General features: G+C 36.8%; 1 protein-coding gene and 1 pseudogene across 5 annotated transcripts in view; one reads left to right on the top strand and one right to left on the bottom strand.

The window, feature by feature from the left end:
* Positions 1–20,156, top strand: part of DMC1 (DNA meiotic recombinase 1) — a 45,186-nt gene that overhangs the window by 3,123 nt on the left and 21,907 nt on the right. For 3 of the 4 annotated variants that reach the window (XM_082352795.1, XM_082352796.1, XM_082352797.1), the window contains 9 exons: positions 205–351; positions 3,700–3,782; positions 10,153–10,205; positions 11,575–11,616; positions 12,727–12,799; positions 16,062–16,153; positions 16,569–16,642; positions 16,775–16,889; positions 17,700–17,760. In XM_082352795.1, the coding sequence (XP_082208921.1) occupies positions 205–351; positions 3,700–3,782; positions 10,153–10,205; positions 11,575–11,616; positions 12,727–12,799; positions 16,062–16,153; positions 16,569–16,642; positions 16,775–16,889; positions 17,700–17,760 (740 nt within the window). The remainder of the gene's footprint in view (positions 1–204; positions 352–3,699; positions 3,783–10,152; positions 10,206–11,574; positions 11,617–12,726; positions 12,800–16,061; positions 16,154–16,568; positions 16,643–16,774; positions 16,890–17,699; positions 17,761–20,156) is intronic. The other variant, XR_014233787.1, reaches the window with a different exon arrangement.
* On the bottom strand, positions 259–3,859 carry LOC309610244 (large ribosomal subunit protein uL22-like; annotated as a pseudogene). Its single transcript has 2 exons — positions 3,057–3,859; positions 259–2,881 (listed from the first exon to the last, which is right to left on the bottom strand). The product of its transcript is annotated as a large ribosomal subunit protein uL22-like (transcript).

The raw sequence follows: 20,156 nt of genomic DNA, 5'->3' as shown, positions 1-20,156 counted from the left end.
CCAGAACATTTGGCATCATGCTGGGTATGTTCTACTCAGATATTTCCAGAACATTTGGCTACATGGTGGGTGGGTTCCACCTGGCTGCTTGTATAAAATTGGCATCATGATGGAAGTAGATGGACACAAAAGCACATGACATAGTATGGGAGCCTTTCAGGCTGGCATTTTCTCAATCTGCTGCACCCATTCTTTTACTTACAGAATGTGGCTGACATTAAGAAACTGAAGTCAGTAGGCATCTGTACCATCAAAGGGATACAAATGACAACAAGAAGAGCGCTATGCAATGTCAAAGGGCTCTCAGAAGCAAAAGTGGACAAGATTAAAGAAGCAGCCAACAAGCTTATTGTAAGCAAAATCCATTCTTTGTTGTTTTAGCTTAGAAGGGCCCTGTGAGTCTCTGTAGCCTTTCTCATTATGTACAGTAGAAACTATTGTGAGAACTCTGAATTCCTGTAGATCACAAGATATTATACGCCCCATGTTAACTTTTCATCATGTCGGTTTCAAAGCAATTAATTTCTGAAAGAATGAGACAGGGTTAAGAGACCTGGAAAACTATGAAGGTAATTATTTTTTACCAAAACTTTTCTTTTTGTCTCCCCTTATATTACTTTTTTCCCTTTCTGTGTCTCTGCCTTTCCTTCTCCTTTTCTTTTTTTTTTTTTTTTTTTGGCCATACCACGTGACTTGCAGGATCCTAGTTCCGGGACCAGGGATTGAACCTCGGTCCCCGGGCAGTGAGAGTACCAAGTCCTAGCCACTGGACTGCCAGGGAATTCCCTCCTTTTCATATTTTTTATCTTCCTCCTTCTTATTTTTGTCTTATCTCCTCAAACATTGTATCTATGGCTGTTGTGAAGTGCTCAGCAACAAAGAAGTTGCTCTCTCCTGCTATAGGCATTTGATAAGAGAGCATTGCATTTGAAAACGACAGCAGTGGCTGGGTCTACATGTGTGCAGTTAAGATAGATATGACCAAGAATGTGCTCACTGAGGCACCTGAGCTTAAAGCTAAGTGAAACCTATACCTTGTAGCTGGGCCCATAGAACGCAAGAGACCTATGCAGCTGAGAGGCTCCAAGCAAAAACACATGCCTTTGACCCAAGCTTTTGTGTAGAGCTGGGGCCACTGGAAGCACCAGCTCTGGAAATACGAATATACAGAAAGGCAAAGTCTCCCTCTTTGCAGAAGAGCAGGCTTCTCCATTTCTACATGTGTATGTGAGGCTCTCATTCCCACCAAGTCCTAGAAAGTCTCTTCACTGACAGCCATCCGGTTTCCTTCCCCAGAGGCAGTCGAGGCATGAGAGTGATGCAATGTGGTCCTGAGCTTGGAGAGGACCCAAGTGAACTGCTCTGAACACAGCTCAGTTGCTTTACCTTCTGAGTACTCTTGGGCAGTATACCTGCAAGTCAGTTCCATAACTGCCAGGGTATCTAATGAAGCCCTAGAGCAGTACCCAGGGTTTGGGAAACTGCTACTTTATAGCTCCTAGGCATTAGTCTTCTTTTCTTTGGAAAATAATTCTATTACCAAAGAAAAGAACCTCTCTCCTTCTCATGTACCTACTAATGCACCAAGAGTCTTATCCTTTCTTAACTAAAGCTGTTTATTCTGAAAGAAAGAAAAAGCGATTGAGACATAGAGGGAGAGACAGACAGAGACAGAGAGAGACAGTTAACTTCACAGTACAGTGGTATGTATCAGAATCATCTGGAGTGGCTTGTAAAGAACACAGAGGCCCAGGCTCATTGAATTAGGATTGGGCATGGGCTTTTCCCCCACTTCAAGTTCTCTGAAGTTTGAGAACCACTGTCATAGTATAAAACAAAGAGGGGAATACATTAGACCACATCAGGACCTATTTTCACTAGTTATAACACTGCATCAGCTGTAGCTCATTAATTCAACCAATATGTAGTATATCTAACATGAAAAATATTGTATCATGAATATTGAAAACTGAAATTCCTGTGCTCCTTCCAACTTCTAGAGCTGGGGGAAATGATGCTATTGAATGAAATCAACTGAATCACTTAGTTAAGTACGATTCTACTTTATGCCATAAATATATCTCATTTAATCCTTACAACTCACCTATGAAAGAGACACTATTATCCCCATTTGACCCAAAAGAGGAAGCCAAAGTACAGCAAGATTAAGTAGTTTACCTGACATCACACAGTTAATAAGTATTAGAGACATATTTTGAACCTTGGTAGGGTGGCTCAAGAGCCTGTGTTCTTTTTTTTTTTTTTTTTTAATTTTTTCTTTTTTTTATTGTGGTAAAATACACAACATAAAATTTACTATCTTAATCATTTTTAGGTATACAGTTCAGTGGTATTAAATACATTCACGTTGTTGTTGCAGCCATTACCACCATCCCTTCCCCATAACTCTTTTTTTTTTAATTTTTAAATTTTATTTTAACTCTTTTTTTTTTTTTTTTTTACTTTTATTTGCATTTATTTTTTTGCAGCATTTATCCCCAGACCATAGTTTTTGTTTCTTCAGTTTCTTCTGGAATATCTTTTTCTTCTGTGTAGCCTCCTCTTCTAGTTTAGGAACAATCTGTTCTTTTTCAATAAGGATCATCTCAATATGGCAGGGAGAGCTCATGTATGGGTTGATCCGACCATAAGCTCTGTAAGTCCTGCGCCACATCTTGGGGGCTTTGTTCACCTGGATGTGCTCAATGACCAGAGAATCTACATCTAAGCCCTTAAGTTCAGCATTACTCTCTGCATTTTTGAGCATGTGCAGTAAAAATTCAGCACTCTTTTTGGGCCACCAACCCTGAGTCCAGCCCCACTGTTTTGCCTGGGCACACCTACCAGCTCCACCATTGTAAAGTCCGAATGGCACACATTGCTTCTTTTTTTTTTTTTTTTTTAACATCTTTATTGGAGTATAATTGCTTTACAATGGTGTGTTAGTTTCTGCTTTATAACAAAGTGAATCAGTTATACATATACATATGTTCCCATATCTCTTCCCTCTTTCATCTCCCTCCCTCGCACCCTCCCTATCCCACCCCTACACATTGCTTCTTTAAAGTGACACCCTTCAAGTACTTGGTGGCTTTTCGGATATGCATACCCTTAATGGCCTGGGCAGTTTCACGAGTGTTCTTAAAGTGAACACGAAGATTTGAACCTCTTGATTTGCATGATTTTGTGGGGTTTTCTGGGTCAAGTGAATAGCGAACCATTTTTAGAGGTCACCTGGAAGCAAGCAAGAATAATTCTGTCAACATATATTTACAGTAACTCATATAGTTTATATATTTACTAAACGCTGCCGGAAGATACCCAGAGAGTTGTTGTTTTCATGATTAATCCAAAGGTGTCCTAAGAAATGTCATCATTGCAGTCTTTTTTTTTTTAATTTAATTAATCTATTTTTTTCTATTCTTTTTCAAATTCTTTTCCCATTTAGGTTATTACAGAATATTGAGCAGAGTTCCCTGTGTTATACAGTAGGTCCTTGTTATCTATTAACAAGGTTATCTATTTTAAGATAAGAGCCTATGTTCTTAACCATGATCTTGTGCTGCCTTCAAAGACAAATGAACTGTAGCTTATATCAAATGATGACCCTGGTAATCAAGTATATAGCTTTTGGTGGGATTTGAAATTAAAACCATCATCTTATACCCTTTTTGAACTTTTTCTTTTGTCTTTCTGTAGGAACCAGGATTCCTGACTGCATTTGAGTATAGTGAAAAGAGGAAGATGGTTTTCCATATCAGCACTGGGAGCCAGGAATTTGAGTATGTATCTCATATTTTTTATAACCACTAAGCACAATCTTTGGAATACTGTATTTCTTTTCCTCTATCCAGGTTGTTATTTTTTTTTTTTTTTCACACACACACACACACACACACACACACACACACACACACACTGTATTTTATTTTTACAAGAGATAGACTGACACCAAGCATTGTACATGGATGACCACAACAAAAGCAACAATGATTGCAATTACCAAACATGAAACACACTCATACTATGTCATAATATTGACATTCAGTCCAGTAATCCTCCACTGTAACAGCTCCTTTACTTTGCAGTGAAAATTGATTTGTATATTCTTTGCCTCTGAGTCCTTGTGGGATTTTTTTTTTTTAATTCAGACAGAAAGTCACAAAAATTATACTCATCCTCATCAGTTCACTCAGTCCCATGTAATTAATTTTTTTTTTTCATCTTGATCTTTTGTTAGCACTTTTATGAGTTCATCAGTTTTTCATTAGAGTTCTGAAAATGCTTATTCATTCAGTTCAGCAGTACAGTCAGTTACCAGAAACCTGTACTTGTCAGAGTCTTTTCCATGAATTTCTTGAAGATGAAACCCTTTTATAGGAACATATTTGCAAAATCATCAGAGTACACCCAGAACTGTCTGTAAATGACAAAAGACTTAAAAATGACCACGGTTAAAGATTTGATGAAAGTTCATAATAATGCAGTTGACAAGAAAATTAGTTATTTCTGAGATATACATTTTAAAGTAATAACTAGGATTATTACATATAACATTATACCAGAACATATAAGATTTTTAGAAATTTCATGTAATGTCTGAAACATTTATATTAACATATTTCCATACATATTTCCATACACATACAAATATAAGATTTTTAGAAATTTCATGTAATGTCTGAAACATTTATATTAACATATTTCCATACAAATAACCCAATGAAAGTTTAGTATTAGTTGTTTTGTTTGTTTTTTTATACTGCAGGTTCTTATTAGGCATCAATTTTATACACATCAGTGTATACATGTCAATCCCAATCGCCCAATTCAGCACACCACCATCCCCACCCCACCGCAGTTTTCCCCCGTTGGTGTCCATATTTCCATTCTCTACATCTGTGTCTCAACTTCTGCCCTGCAAACTGGCTCATCTGTACCATTTTTCTAGGTTCCACATACATGCATTAATATACGATATTTGTTTTTCTCTTTCTGACTTACTTCACTCTGTATGACAGTCTCTAGATCCATCCACGTCTCAACAAATGACTCAATTTCGTTCCTTTTTATGGCTGAGTAATATTCCATTGTATATATGTACCACCTCTTCTTTATCCATTCGTCTGTTGATGGGCATTTAGGTTGCTTCCATGACCTGGCTATTGTAAATAGTGCTGCGATGAACATTCGGGTGCATGCGTCTTTTTGAATTACGGTTTTCTCTGGGTATATGCCCAGTAGTGGGATTGCTGGGTCATATGGTAATTCTGTTTTTAGTTTTTTAAGGAACCTCCATATTGTTCTCCATAGTGGCTGTATCAATTTACATTCCCACCAACAGTGCAAGAGGGTTCCCTTTTCTCCACACCCTCTCCAGCATTTGTTGTTTGTAGATTTTCTGATGATGCCCATTCTAACAGGAGTGAGGTGATACCTCATTGTAGTTTTGATTTGCATTTCTCTAATAATTAGTGATGTTGAGCATCTTTTCATGTGCTTCGTGGCCGTCTGTATGTCTTCTTTGGAGAAATGTCTATTTAGGTCTTCTGCCCATCTTTGGATTGGGGTGTTTGTTTCTTTAATATTGAGCTGAATGAGCTGTTTATATATTTTGGAGATTAATCCTTTGTCCGTTGATTCATTTGCAAATATTTTCTCCCATTCTGAGGGTTGTCTTTTCGTCTTGTTTATGGTTTCCTTTGCTGTGCAAAAGCTTTGAAGTTTCATTAGGTCCCACTTGTTTATTTTTGTTTTTATTTCCATTACTCTAGGAGGTGGATCAAAAAAGATCTTGCTGTGATTTATGTCAAAGAGTGTTCTTCCTATGTTTTCCTCTAAGAGTTTTATAGTGTCCAGTCTTATATTTAGGTCTCTAATCCATTTTGAGTTTATTTTTGTGTATGGTGTTAGGGAGTATTCTAATTTCATTCTTTTACATATAGCTGTCCAGTTTTCCCAGCACCACTTATTGAAGAGACTGTCTTTTCTCCATTGTATATTCTTGCTCCCTTTGTCAAAGATAAGGTGACCATATGTGCGTGGGTTTATCTCTGGGCTTTCTATCCTGTTTCATTGATCTATATTTCTTTTTTTGTGCCAGTACCATACTGTCTTGATTACTGTAGCTTTTTTATAAGGACTTAAAATCCTTCATGGGTTAGGTTTTTTTTTAAAGCGCTCCTGACTTATTTATTTATTTATTTTATTTTTTTGGCTGTGTTGGGTCTTCGTTTCTGCGCGAGGGCTTTCTCTAGTTGCGGCAAGTGGGGGCCACTCTTCATCGCAGCGCGCGGGCCTCTCACTGTCGCGGCCTCTCTTGCTGCGGAGCACAGGCTCCAGACGCGCAGGCTCAGTTGTTGTGGCTCACGGGCCTAGTTGCTCCGCGGCATGTGGGATCCTCCCAGACCAGGGCTCGAACCCGTGTCCCCTGCATTGGCAGGCGGACTCTCAACCACTGCACCACCAGGGAAGCCCCAGGTTGTTATTTTGACTATAAGTAGTAGAAATAGCTTCCTATTTTGCAGAAGTTTTTTTTTTTTTTCTCAAAAGGCAACTGAAGCAAATAAATTCCAGACTGCTTGTAAAAACAGGATTAAATTTCTTACAAGAAATTCAGACCCAAAATATAAGTAGTTTCTAAATCAGCCTATATTAATCTATAAACCATTTAAAAAATTAGTTTAACTTTTCATTTCCCTTTTCTTCTCCATTGATGAAGGAAATTCCATTTCACTTTTGGTTTTACTTAAAAATCGGTTGTTAGAGTGAATATTTTAGAAGAAATAATGCAGTGTTGGTTTTGCTCTTCAGCCTCAGCAGTTTTAAATTCCCTTTTTATTTATCATCTTATGATTCCTGAGACATAGTCATCATCTTCCCAATGCAAGTTGACTAGAATGTGGTTTTTTTTCTCTACCTTAGTAGGCAGAGTTACTGTTTCATAAGTCAGAGCAGTGGCCAAGATCAATTTGAACAAAAGCAGTATTTCTTCAAAGTATTCCTCAAAACCCTGACCTCACAAAAAACTGCAAGAAAAAAAGAGTTCATAGTCAAATATGCCTCCACTTGAATGTCTGCTAGGCAGCTCAGACTTCACAGGTCTGAAACCAAACTTCTGATCTTTGCCCCAGATCTGCTCCTCCTAAAATCTCCCTCATCCTGAGCTCTTTTTGATCCTCAGATCTGAAACCTTAGTGTCATCCTTAGCACCTCTTTTCCCCTCTCACACCCTAACTCTAATCTATTAACAAATCCTGGCTGCTCTACCTTCAAATATATTTAGTCAGAACAAACCAACCGGGCTTCCCTGGTGGCGCAGTGGTTAAGAATCCGCCTGCCAATGCAGGGGACACGGGTTCGAGCCCTGGTCCAGGAAGATCCCACATGCCGCGGAGCAACTAAGCCCGTGCGCCACAACTACTGAGCCTGCATGCCACAACTATTGAAGCCCGCGTGCCTAGAGCACATGCTCTGCAACAAGAGAAGCCACCGCAATGAGAAGACCGCGCACTGCAGAGAAGAGTAGCCCCCGCTTGCAGCAGCTAAAGAAAGACCGCGCAGCTACGAAGACCCAGCGCAACCAAAAATAAATAAATAAAAATAAATAAATTTATAAAAAACAAAACAATCCTTATATTAAAAAAAACCAACCAGTTTCTTCAACAAATAAACTATAAGGAATAAAAAAAAAAGAGATGGAATCAGGGAGAAGACCTAGAGATTAAAAGAGATTTAAAAGACATGTCACTTAATCCCAATATGTGGATCTTATTTTGGATACTGATTCAAACACACACGGATAATAAGACATATGAGACTGAAAATTGAACACTTACTAGATAGTTGATATTAAGGAATTACTAATTTTTTAAGTGTGATAATGGTAATACAGTTATGTTAAAAATAAGAGTCTTCATCTTGTAGAGATACCTACTGAAATAGTTAGGATGAAATGATATGTTGCCTAGAATGTGCTTAAAGTAATATGAAAAGGGAGGGAAGTGGTTGGAGGTTTATATGAAAAAAGGTTGACCATGAGTTCATAGCTGATAATTTTTGAAGCTGAGTTATAGGTACATGAAGGTTCATTATTATACTGTTTTTGTCTACTTTTGTATGTTTGAAATTGTCCATAATAGAAAGTTTATATATATGTGTGTGTATATATATATATATTTTTTTTTTTTTTTCTATTTGTGTCTATATATGTACAGAGAAAGAGAAGAAATACGAATTCAATTTCTTCTCACCACCTTCTCCTTTGTTACCTCACTGGTCTAAAACACCTATTAGTATCTCTTCTGGATTATTAATAATAACTTCTAACTAACTTCCCTCCTTTAGACCTTGCCCCTACCATTTATTCTTCACATAGGAGCCAGAATAATCCTTTTAAAACATAGGTCAGGGCTTCCCTGGTGGCGCAGTGGTTGAGAATCTGCCTGCCAATGCAGGGACACGGGTTCGAGCCCTGGTCTGGGAAGATCCCACATGCCACGGAGCAGCTGGGCCCGTGAGCCACAACTACTGAGCCTGCGCGTCTGGAGCCTGTGCTCCGCAACAAGAGAGGCCGCGATAGTGAGAGGCCCGCGCACCACGATGAAGAGTGGCCCCCACTTGCCGCAACTAGAGAAAGCCCTCGCACAGAAACGAAGACCCAACACAGCCATAAATAAAAATTAAAAAAAATTTAAAAATAAAAATTAAAACATAGGTGAGATCATAACACTCCTCTGCCCAAAACACCCTAATGACCCCATCTCACTCAGAGCAAAAGCCAAAATCCTCTCTAATCTCAAATCTAAGCTCATCTTTAATTCATCTTGTGGTTTACTATGTACCAACCACACTAACTTCTTTGCTATTCCTAGAACATGCCAGATACACTCCCACCTCAGGGCCTTTGCACTTAGCATTCCCTCTGCCCGGAACACTCTTTCGTCATTACGTTCATGACTTGCTGTCAGGTTTTTCAGGTCTTTGCTAAAATGTCCACTTCTCACTAAGGCCTTCTCTGATCAATTTATTTGAAAATTTATTCGAAAACTCCCCATCTTCATCCTCAGCACATCTTATCCCCTTTCTGGATCTAATTTTTATCCATACCATTTAATAACAACTGACATACCACACATTTTACTTATGTTATTGTCTGTTATTGTGTTTATTATTATGTTTATTGTCTGTTATTGTCTGAGCCTGTGCTCTAGGGCCTGTGAGCCACAACTACTGAGCCCACGTGCTGCAACTACTGAAGCCCATGCACCTAGAGCCCGTGCTCTGCAACAAGAGAAGCCACTGCAATGAGAAGCCCGTGCGCCACAACGAAGAGTAGCCCCCGCTCACCGCAACTAGAGAAAGCCGGTGCACAGCAACAAAGACCCAACGCAGCCAAAAATAAATAAATTAATAAATAAATAAATAACTACAAAGATTTTAAAAGTGCTCTTACCAGGTCTTAGCACAATTGCCATAATTAATATTTGTTGCATTAAATGAATGAATGAGATTAATTAACTTTAGGTCTTTCCATATCAAGAGTATGTATTAAATGCGCTGAATCACTGCATTACCAGTTAAGTGCATACTGTCAAAATCTGACAGTTATTCTTCTGTCTGCTAGCGTTACCTGTCACGTCTTTGAATATTTTCTATTCTGACATGTTCTTCATAGAATTTGGTTTGTGTGAGATAAGCCAGTAATGGTGACAATCACTGGGTTCTCCTAAAATCTATTTTTCATGTTTTTCAGTACATTAAAAAAAATTGGATATTCAGTTGACTTTTAGAAACATAGTCCCAGCACAATATGAAAAACCCAATTAATAACTAAAATCATTTATTCGCACTCCAGTTCAGTTCTTTAGAATTACTGAAATATAAGCCCTGCATAGCCCATTTCCTATTGGTACACAGGAGTAAGAACAACAGGGCTTATAAATTGTTTTGTTGATCCCCCTGCCCATACACAGTATAACCTGTGATCTAAACAGGTGGGAAGCCGTTTATTCAGCCAAGAATTCCTGTTCATGTTGGACAGATAGAAAGATATATAGATAGATATAAATGATACTAATGATATTAGCACTTTCTCCTTTCTTGATATCTCTATTTCTGTTCCCGTTACTAAAGCTTACTTTCTATTTCTAGTAAGTTGCTAGGAGGTGGAATTGAAAGCATGGCAATCACAGAAGCTTTTGGAGGTAGGTAGAACCTTAATATTTTGTTATATGAAAAATATGTGTATATATACACACCCATATATATATAATTAAGTAGTCAATTGTAAATTGTATCTATTTTGGAACTTGTGAAATATCAGTTATCATAATGCAAGATCATTCTGGGCTGCAATTAAAATATATTCCAACATTAACAGATGAGTTTTATTGTCATTTTTCATCTTTTTATCTCTGATTCCTATAGAAGAGATTAGAATTTTTTTCTCTCATACCTTCAGGGGGTAGTTGTATAATGAGACCGATCTTATTTCTAAGAAATACATGTTTCAGGAACATAGAGAATGGATTTCCCTTCCCTTATTGTATCCTCTATTAAAAAAAAAAAGTCAGGAATTCCCTGGCGGTCCAGTGGTTAGGACTCTGCGCTCTCACTGCCAAGGGCCCAGGTTTGGTCCCTGGTTGGGGAACAAGAATCCCACGGGCCGCACAGTGTGGTCAAAAAAAAAAAAAAAAAGTTCATGCATAGCTATGTTACGTACTATTCCTGACAGTTCCAGTATTTTCAGTCCTCAGAGAACTAAATCCGTTTTTTGGTTGTTGCTTTTTTTTTTTTTAATATTTATTTTATTTATTTATTTATTTGGCTGCATCAGGTCTTAGTTGCAGCACACGGGATCTTTTAGTTGCAGCATGTGGGCTCTTAGTTGCAGCATGCAGGATCTAGTTCCCTGACCTGGGATGGAGCCCGGGCCTCCTGCATTGGGAGCGTGGAGTCTTAACCCCTGGACCACCAGGGAAGTCCCGTTTTTTTGTTTTGTTTTGTTTTTTTGGTGTTGATGTTTCTGTTGACTTGGAGAAATAAATCTGTGTTTAATTATTTCAGTTGACTCTCAGTCTTAATGGCTTTCCTGCTGTTGTATTCATTGATATTTGTGAGCTTATTTCTTGATTTTAATCTGTTGGAGTTCAATAGACCTAAATTGGTGAGTGGGGACATTTCTCTCTGGAGAGAATTTGCTTTTGTTCGTAGCTAGGGAATACCACCAATCTGAGGATCCCTCTGGGATCCCCCCTGAGGATCTCAGGTCAGTGGGAGAACCCCAGGCTCTCATTCCTGTGGTGGAGTCTTAAACTTTCATTTATATAACTATTCTTAAGGAAAATTTGGTTTAAGTTAATTATTATCTAAAGGACAGTTCTGAAAAAGAAAACCTTTTAAAAGTTGTTTTTACTACTGGTATTCATATACGCAGAATCCATTCATGACACAGAGGTACTTTATGTGTGAGATTTGACAGTTGGAAAAGAAAACCATACTCTGAGGCCATATTTATTCTTTACGAAAATATCTAAAAATTAACTATGTATGTTTTTTTTCTACATTTCACAGAATTTCGAACTGGAAAAACCCAACTCTCTCATACCCTCTGTGGTAAGGATATGTAACAACAACAATAATAACAATAACAATAATAATCATAGCTATCACTTACTGTTCTACTTTGTGCCTGGTACTTACATAATCTCATGTAATCTGAACAAACTTGCAAGGAAACTAAAACTCAGAGACATTACATAAACTGCCCATGGTTACACAAATACCAGAGCTGGTCTTTGAATGTGTGATGCTTGAGGTGATGTATGTACTGCACTCTGAACACATGAATGGAAATACGGAGGAGGTAAATGGGTATATGAATGTATTGGTGGAGAGAGGTATTCATTCATGGTCTCGATTTTTCCCATTCCATCTTTTCTATATTATATTTATGAGAATGTCACAGAATCTTTTGAGGCCTAGAATTCCTTACTTTCCATAGAGTAAGGTTGGAACTAAAAAAGACTTAAATGTTTCTAAAGCAAAATAAGCAAAAATACCTCCTTTTGCATAAAGACATCACACTACATTTCTTTGACCTAAGTAGAAGGAGCATGGAAAAGTGTTTAATAAGGGGATTCTGGCATCAAAATAGCTCTGCCAATAATAGCTGCGTGACCTTGGGCAAGTTGCTTCACCTTTCAGATTTTCCCCATCAGTAAAACAGGAGTAATGATAGTGCCAAACTTAGGGTTGTTTTGAAAAATAAATGAAATAATGCATGTACTTTATGTAAAGTAATTCCTTAGTGTTAACTACTACATATAAAGAAAATGCATTTAAAATTTTGACATACATTAATTGAAAAGTTACTTAAATGAGTTATGTAGCATAAATTATATTTATGATTATTTCTTACAGAAAAAAGTTAGTGATACTTAAATTCTACTTCTTTAGGAGAACTAAATTTCATGAATATCTCCCATTGTGAAAGATATTGACATTCTTTGTTGAATTACTACTATGCTGGCAGAATACTTATAATTTTACCACTGGTTAGTAATATAAAAATATAGCATGCTGTTTAGAAACTAAAGGATCATTATTCTTTGCTACATGGCTAGAGAGTTGCAACCAGCCTAAATACCATGTTAATTTATATACGCATTTGTACAAAGTTTATTCACTCTTACTAATATTAACTAAATTTTAATTGCTTTCTAGTGACAGCTCAACTTCCAGGAGCAGGTGGTTACTCAGGAGGAAAGATTATCTTCATTGATACAGAAAATACTTTGTAACCCTTTTATTTATGCAAGTTGCTAACATAATAGTGAGATATAGTACTGTTACTATAAAAGAGAATTTGTTTGAAATATGTCATTTTGTGATCACCCTGTAAACCAGCAATAATGAGAAAAGCCAAGGGAAAACAGTTGCTAGTCGAGTTCGCAAATCACTTTTTCCCCCTGAAATTTTTATTTTATTTTATTTTATTTTTTATTGAAGTATAGTTGACTTATAATGTTGTGTCAGTTTCAGGTGTACAGCAAAGTGATCCAGTTTTATATACATATATATATATATGTATATATACATATATATCTATTCTTTTTCAGATTCTTTTTCCCTTATAGGTTATTAGGTTATGACAAAATATTGAGTATAGTTCCCTGTGCTATACAGTAGGCAGTAGATCCTTGTTGGTTATCTATTTTATATATATTAGTGTATATATGTTAATCCCAAACTCCTAATTTATCCCTCCCTACCACTCTTTCCCCTTTGGTAACCATAAGTTTGTTTTCTATGTTCAAATCACCTTTTTTAAAAAAAGGTTTCACTTCTCCAAATGGGTTTGGTATAAAATTGACAAAACAAATACATGAGAGGAAACTACATCTTATTTGTTTTTAATTCTCTTACTTCTCCAAAGATTTAACTTAATAGCTAGAAGATTATTGACTCATTCAAAGTCATGGTCTCAAATAAAGGAAAAGGTCTGAATTGAACAAAAATACAGAAGGAAAAAGAGAAGAACCTGTTTGGGTAACAAAAAGAATTGCAGTTTTATTGAAGTGTAAGTTATTTCAGAAAGCAAGACTGGAAATGTGGGTCTTAGACATGAAGGGCCTTGAAGCTGGATGATGGGTGTAAATTGGATTCTTTTGCAATATTCTAGGCAAGTAATGAGATTTGATGACTGTATTTGGTAGACAAAAGAAAGAGAGGCTTGGGAAACCACTCTTAGGTTTGTCTAGATACTAGGAAAATAATGATGACAGAATTGGGAAGATCATGTTTCAGAGAAAAGATGATGTTTCATTTTAATATGTCGAATATGAGGTACAGAAGGACATCCACCGTATGGCAGTTGGAAATGTTGGACTCAGCTTGAGAAAGGGGTAGGGCCAAGGATATGGATAGAATAGCCAGGGGGAGGCAAGAGAACTTACATAGAGAGAAGAGAAGAGAACTGAGAACATAACTTTGGGGTGTGCCTATGTCTAGGAAGAGGGACTAAAAAGACGAATCAATAGAGACAGACAAAGTAAGAGGATATCTGGTTGTGGATGCTAAGCATAAGGCAAGTTTCAAGAAGAAAATGGTAGTCAGTGATATTCCACAGAGAGAGAGAGAGAGAAGGTGCAAAATGAAAAATATCACTGAGGTTTGCAATTAGGAGTCCAAGAGGCCATTTGCAGTAAAGTAAGATGATGGAAGCTTGTTGCAAATAAACAGTAAGGAATTGAGGCAGTGTGTAATTAACCAATAAATAGAAGAAATACGGTAGTTTGAGGAGATATCAGGTTCAGAGGACATTCTTTTTAACAATAGGACTGTAGGAAGAGGCACTCAGCTGGAGTTCAGCTAGTTTCAGAAACAGTGGATTAAGGATGGTTCTTGAGAGGGAGGAATTGTTCTTGCAGAATAGCTGCCACTGTTTGGGCAATTTGGATTTTATCAAGAATGGCTGAAAGAAACAGTTAGGAGCCAGGTCACATGCAAGAGGGAATAGGGAGGAACAGCTGGGAGGAACAAGGACATGCAGGGGCCCGAGTGGAATGTTCTCACTCTTTCAGTGTCTCTTACATGTATACTGCTCTCTCTTGGTACTTTTCTTTTTATGTGTTTATATTTTGCCTACATAATTATGTTTTACACTTACCTATGGCATAGATTATCTTATGACCCTTAAATCCTCCACAGTGCCTTGCACTGGTAATTGGTTAATATGGTAACTGATTCCATACGGGAATCAGTTAATAAACATTTGTAAATTGATTTGAACTTCCCTTCAGCATAAGCCCAACTTTTACATTCCTGGTTACATAGTCACCCGGTTTTGTAAAAACTGACATAGTGAAAAACATTTTTTATTGCCTCTACCAATTCCTTGTCTTCTTTGATTTGTCCACCAAAAACATCTACTGGGTATACTCAGCAGCAATAGAAGATTTAAGTGGCTGTCACTAAAGCTCTGAAGAAAACATATATAGTGTTGTAGGACAGAGATGGCTGGGAAATCCTAAAGACAATTCAATTAAATGTTTACTGAACTAGTTCCAAGTGTCACAAATAAGATTATAAATGGTCCTTACTTTACAGTTACTTATAGTATGATCAGTATTATACAAATACTGTAAACAAAGTGAAATGAGACCACAGACATGCATTTTATTTTATCTTACTTCACTTTAGAGAATATTATAGACATATTGTTGGGATCACCAAAGACCTATAAAGAATGTTTATTACTCCTTTATAGTCTAGATAGGTATGTGATTATTAGCATCTTCCAGAATACCTTTTCAGGTACACTGAATTTGTCCCCCTATGAATTTACTAATTTCAGAAGGCTAACACAACTCCTTTAGAAGAAAGTGGATTTTAAACCCTAAATAAACCAAAAACTATATGATAATAATTCCCTTCTGGACCCTTGAAGTTACTTTTTTGACCCTTTGGTTTATGTAGTCAAATTTATCATTTGTTGGCAACACGTGGTTAGTGATATGTTAAACTATTTCATGTTGAACAAGTGAGGAATATGAAGAGAGTGAATTAATTCACTTTGAAGTGACTTGAATTATAATTCAGTGATATTATCTTCCTAGAATAGGTCTATATTTATTGAACTGAGAACAACAGAGATTCACAAATCTTAGTTTCTAGTTTTTCTCTTGGAACTGATTTGCTGCATAATCCTGAGTCATTTGCCTAATCTCTGTTTGTCAGTGTCCTCCTTTGTAAAATGTAATAGAGGCCATAACAACTAACTTCCAAGGTTATTGTTTAGATAATTTAATATTTAAATTCATTACTGTCTCATTATTTCTATCACTGTTATCACTATCTAAGGTATTCATTAATTGAGGCACTTATGAAAAACAAAGTCTGATATAGATTTTAACTAATTATTAGTATCCTCCAGAATACCTTCGCAGGTACAGTGTTTTGCCTCTCTTTGATACACTTGCTACGGTATTATTTTTTGTATTTGTTGTCTAAACTTTTTGGAATTGATTTATTGAATCCTTAATCCTGGCATACTCCAGCCGTCCAGATCGCCTTCGGGACATTGCTGATCGCTTCAATGTAGACCATGATGCAGTCCTGGACAATGTACTTTATGCACGTGCATATACTAGTAAGAGCCCCATGCAATTGGATGCTTAGGCTGTTTTAAGGTTGGCAGCACTGATTTATTATTTGAGTGATGCTTACAACATTTTGACACTATTCTTTTCTCTTTCTATTTTACTTTTCTCCAAATTTATTTAGTCAGTCCACAAATTTTATCATCTGGTAAGTCCTTAGACATTGAAATGCTCTCAAATTATTTCTTATTCTTTGTCTTTGAAATGGAGAGTAACATTCTTTTTGGATGAGGTAGCATTTGGTATGTATGCTAATGTAGAATATGAAATCATATTTAATAAAGTCATAAATAATTAAGAAAATCCTTCAAGGACTCTCTTTTGCCTGACTCCCAAGAACATACATGATCTTAGCCTCTGCTTCTTCTAGTTTTTATAACATTTTCCCACTGCATTTCCCACCAGGTGAACATCAGATGGAGCTACTTGATTATGTAGCAGCAAAGTTCCACGAAGAAGCTGGCATCTTCAAACTATTGGTACGAGCTTTTAAATATTGCTCAATCTAGAGCTATTTAGCATATTATCTTTCTTCTATTGATTCCAATTCAAATTAACTTGTTCCTTCCATTTCCAAATGCATTATTTATTTTTACATTAATCCTACACAGATCATTGATTCAATAATGGCACTTTTCCGAGTGGATTTCAGTGGTCGTGGGGAGTTGGCTGAACGGCAGCAAAAACTGGCCCAGATGTTGTCACGACTCCAAAAAATCTCAGAAGGTAGATTTTTTTCCTTAATTTTTAAAAAATAAATTATTTATTTATATTTGGCTGCGTTGCTGTGCGCAGGCTTTCTCTAGTTGCAGTGAACAGGGGCTACTCTTTTTTTTTTTTTTTTTTTTTGGCTGTGTTGGGTCTTCATTGCTGTGCGCGGGCTTTCTCTAGTTGCGGTGAGCAGGGGCTACTCTTCACTGCGGTGCGCAGGCTTCTCATTGCAGCGGCTTCTCTTGTTGCGGAGCACCGGCTCTAGGCGTGCGGGCTTCAGTAGTTGTGGCACATGGGCTCAGTAGTTGTGGCTCGCGTGTTCTAGAGCGCAGGCTTAGTAGTTGTGGCGCACGGGCTTAGTTGCTCCGCAGCATGTGGGATCTTCCTGGACGAGGGCTCGAATCCGTGTCGCCTGCATTGGCGGGCGGATTCTTAACCACTGCACCACCAGGAAAGTCCCTCAGAAGGCAGATTTTTTAAATAAATGGTGATGTCAGAATAGCACCTGTGACTGTTTGCTAAGTAGGTTTTGTAGAGAAGCTCAGAATAATGTCAGGAGGCAATCCATTTTTTAAAAATAAAATTTCCTTCATGGGAATACATCTCTTTTTTTAAACCAAAAATACTGATTCTAATACAATAAGGTACCTAAATATTATAACAATAATAACTTTAACTTATGATATCAATGTAAAAACAGGAATGTAATCTTGTTCATCAAATAAATTCATGGCACAATATTTCTAAACTCTGAGATCTAAGCAATGAACTTTTAATATTCACATTGTCATTCTCTTAGTTTCTTAATTTTATTTCTTGATGCAGAATATAATGTGGCTGTGTTTGTGACCAATCAAATGACTGCTGACCCAGGAGCAACTATGACGTAAGCCCTAATATTCTGCTTTTGTATTTCACAAAAGTTAATATCAAAAGGGTTAGAGTGTAGAATAGGAAATAATTCCAAAATCATCAGCCTTGATGTGGACACAGATATGTCACAAATCACTATTTGTTATCCAGATCTATTTTTCTCTAGTTTTTTTATAAAACAAAGCAATAGTTTAACTATTTTCAGAGATAATTTGGGTTCCTTTTTGTCTAGGACTAAAAGGATATTGGAGGACAATAAGAAAAAGATCTTAGGGAAATAAAAACTTATATTCCAGATACATGAATGGTTTCTAATGCACTGATAAGCTGTTAGCCTACAAACAAAAAAAGCAGGCTCTCTACAGGATATACATGAGATATATTTATAAGAGGTCCTATGAGAGAAGTCTCCTGTTTGAAGAAACAGAATTTCACTCCACACTAGGCATATTCAGAATTTGTTGAAGTAGTTGTGTACATAATAAACATATTGATGGCTCTGCTTGAAAGATGGCAGTGGATAGAAAGACAAGGAGATGGTGGTGTGATGAATTGGAAGATTGGGATTGACATATGTATAAAATGGATAACTAATAAGAACCTGCTGTATAAAAAAATAAATTAAATTAAATTAAAAAAAAAAAAAAGAAAGACAAGGAGAGCTAAAGTAGTATAGTGAAACAGAAAGTTCAAAGAAGGACTTCCCTGGTGGTCCAGTGGTGGAGGCTCCGTGCTCCTAATGCAATGGGCCCGGGTTCGATCCCTGGTCAGGGAACTAGATCCTGCATGCCACTACTAAAAGATCCCACAAGCCACAACTAAAGAAAAAAAAGATCCTGCATGCCACAACTAAGACCTGGCGCAGCCAAATAAATAAATAAATATATATTAAAAAAAAAAAAACAGAAAGAAAATTCGAAGAAAGTTCAGTTGCCACCATCAAGAGTTTTGAGCATTATGTATCTGAATAAGCAGTCAAAATAGCCCTGAATCTATGTACTGCTTTTTTAAAGGTCTTTTCAGCAACTTCTTATTTATAATAATTTTTAGCCAGAGAAAAGTTGCAAGACTAGCACAATGAATCCACAAATATCATTTGCCTAGTTTCATCAGTTGTTAACATTTTGCCACATTTTTTCCCTCTGTGTGTTTGTGAGTGTGCATGTGTATGTAAAATCTCTCTATATGCTACATACGCACACATGCTCATATATGTAAAAGTGTGTATGTTTTGTGAACCTTTTGAGAGTTTTTTTCTCTGAACCAGTGAGAATTATTTGCAGACATCATGACACATCACTTCTTAGTACGTCAGCATATCTCTTCTAAGAACAAGGACATTCTTCTACATAACTAAAACATAATTAGCACAGTCAGGGAATTTAACATTGGCGTACTATTTATCCAATACATAGTTATATTCAAGTGTCTCCAATTGTTCCAATAATATCCTTTGTAGTTTGGGGGGTTTCTTGTTTTGTTTTTGATTCAGGATCAGTTAAGGATCATGCATCCCACGTACTTGTCACGTCTCTTTAGTTTCCTTTAATCAAAACAGCTCCTCAACCTTCGTTAGATTTTTGTGACACTGACTCTCTTTTTTGGTGGCGCTGTGCAGCATGCGGGATCTTAGTTCCTCGACCAGGGATTGAACCCATGCCCCCTGTATTGGGAGTGAGTGACATTTTTGAAGCGCACAGGCCAACTGTTTTTCAGAATGTCTCTCAATTTGGAGTTGATTTTTTTCTCATTGGCAGAAAAACTACTAATATATAAGTGATGTTACGACCTTTTCCATATATTGCATCAGGAGGCACACTGGCAGTTTGTCCTTTTATTAGTGATAAGTTTGATCATGTGATTAAGATGGTGTTCACAAGATTTCTCCATTGTAAAAGACCTTCTCCTGCTTGTAATTAATAAGTAATTCGTGGGGTGATACTTTGAGACTTGTGTAAATATCATGTTCTGCACCCATTGGATTTAATATCCATTGGAGATTCTTGCTTAAATCATTACTCTGATGGTTGCAGTACAAAGTTCTGTTACTTTAAAACTGAGTCAGTACATCATTTGGTAGCAGATAAATCAGTCATTGACATATATGTTAGAAGATATTTGATATGATATTCTAAATTATGTAAATTGTACTGAAATGAATATATCTCTCTTTAGGCATTTTCTAAACTAAACCCTAAGAGTATTGCTGCATCTTCTGTAGTTTGCTATAGCTCTCACTTTCAATATGCTTTTATGAATATTTTCTACTTAATTACATGAGATTCCAATGTGAAAAGTATTAATTACACGAAAGGTTTTAAGCAAGGTTTTTTTGTTTGTTTGATTTTTGGGTTTTATTGGCCGCACCGTGCGGCAGGCAGGATCTTAGCTCCCCTACCAGGGATCGAA

Source organism: Balaenoptera borealis (genome assembly GCF_965194805.1).
Source record: "Balaenoptera borealis genome assembly, chromosome: 13".
NCBI classification, from domain to species: domain Eukaryota; kingdom Metazoa; phylum Chordata; class Mammalia; order Artiodactyla; family Balaenopteridae; genus Balaenoptera; species Balaenoptera borealis.
Note: the sequence above shows the minus strand (reverse complement) of the source record. Positions and strands in the feature narration are given on the sequence as shown.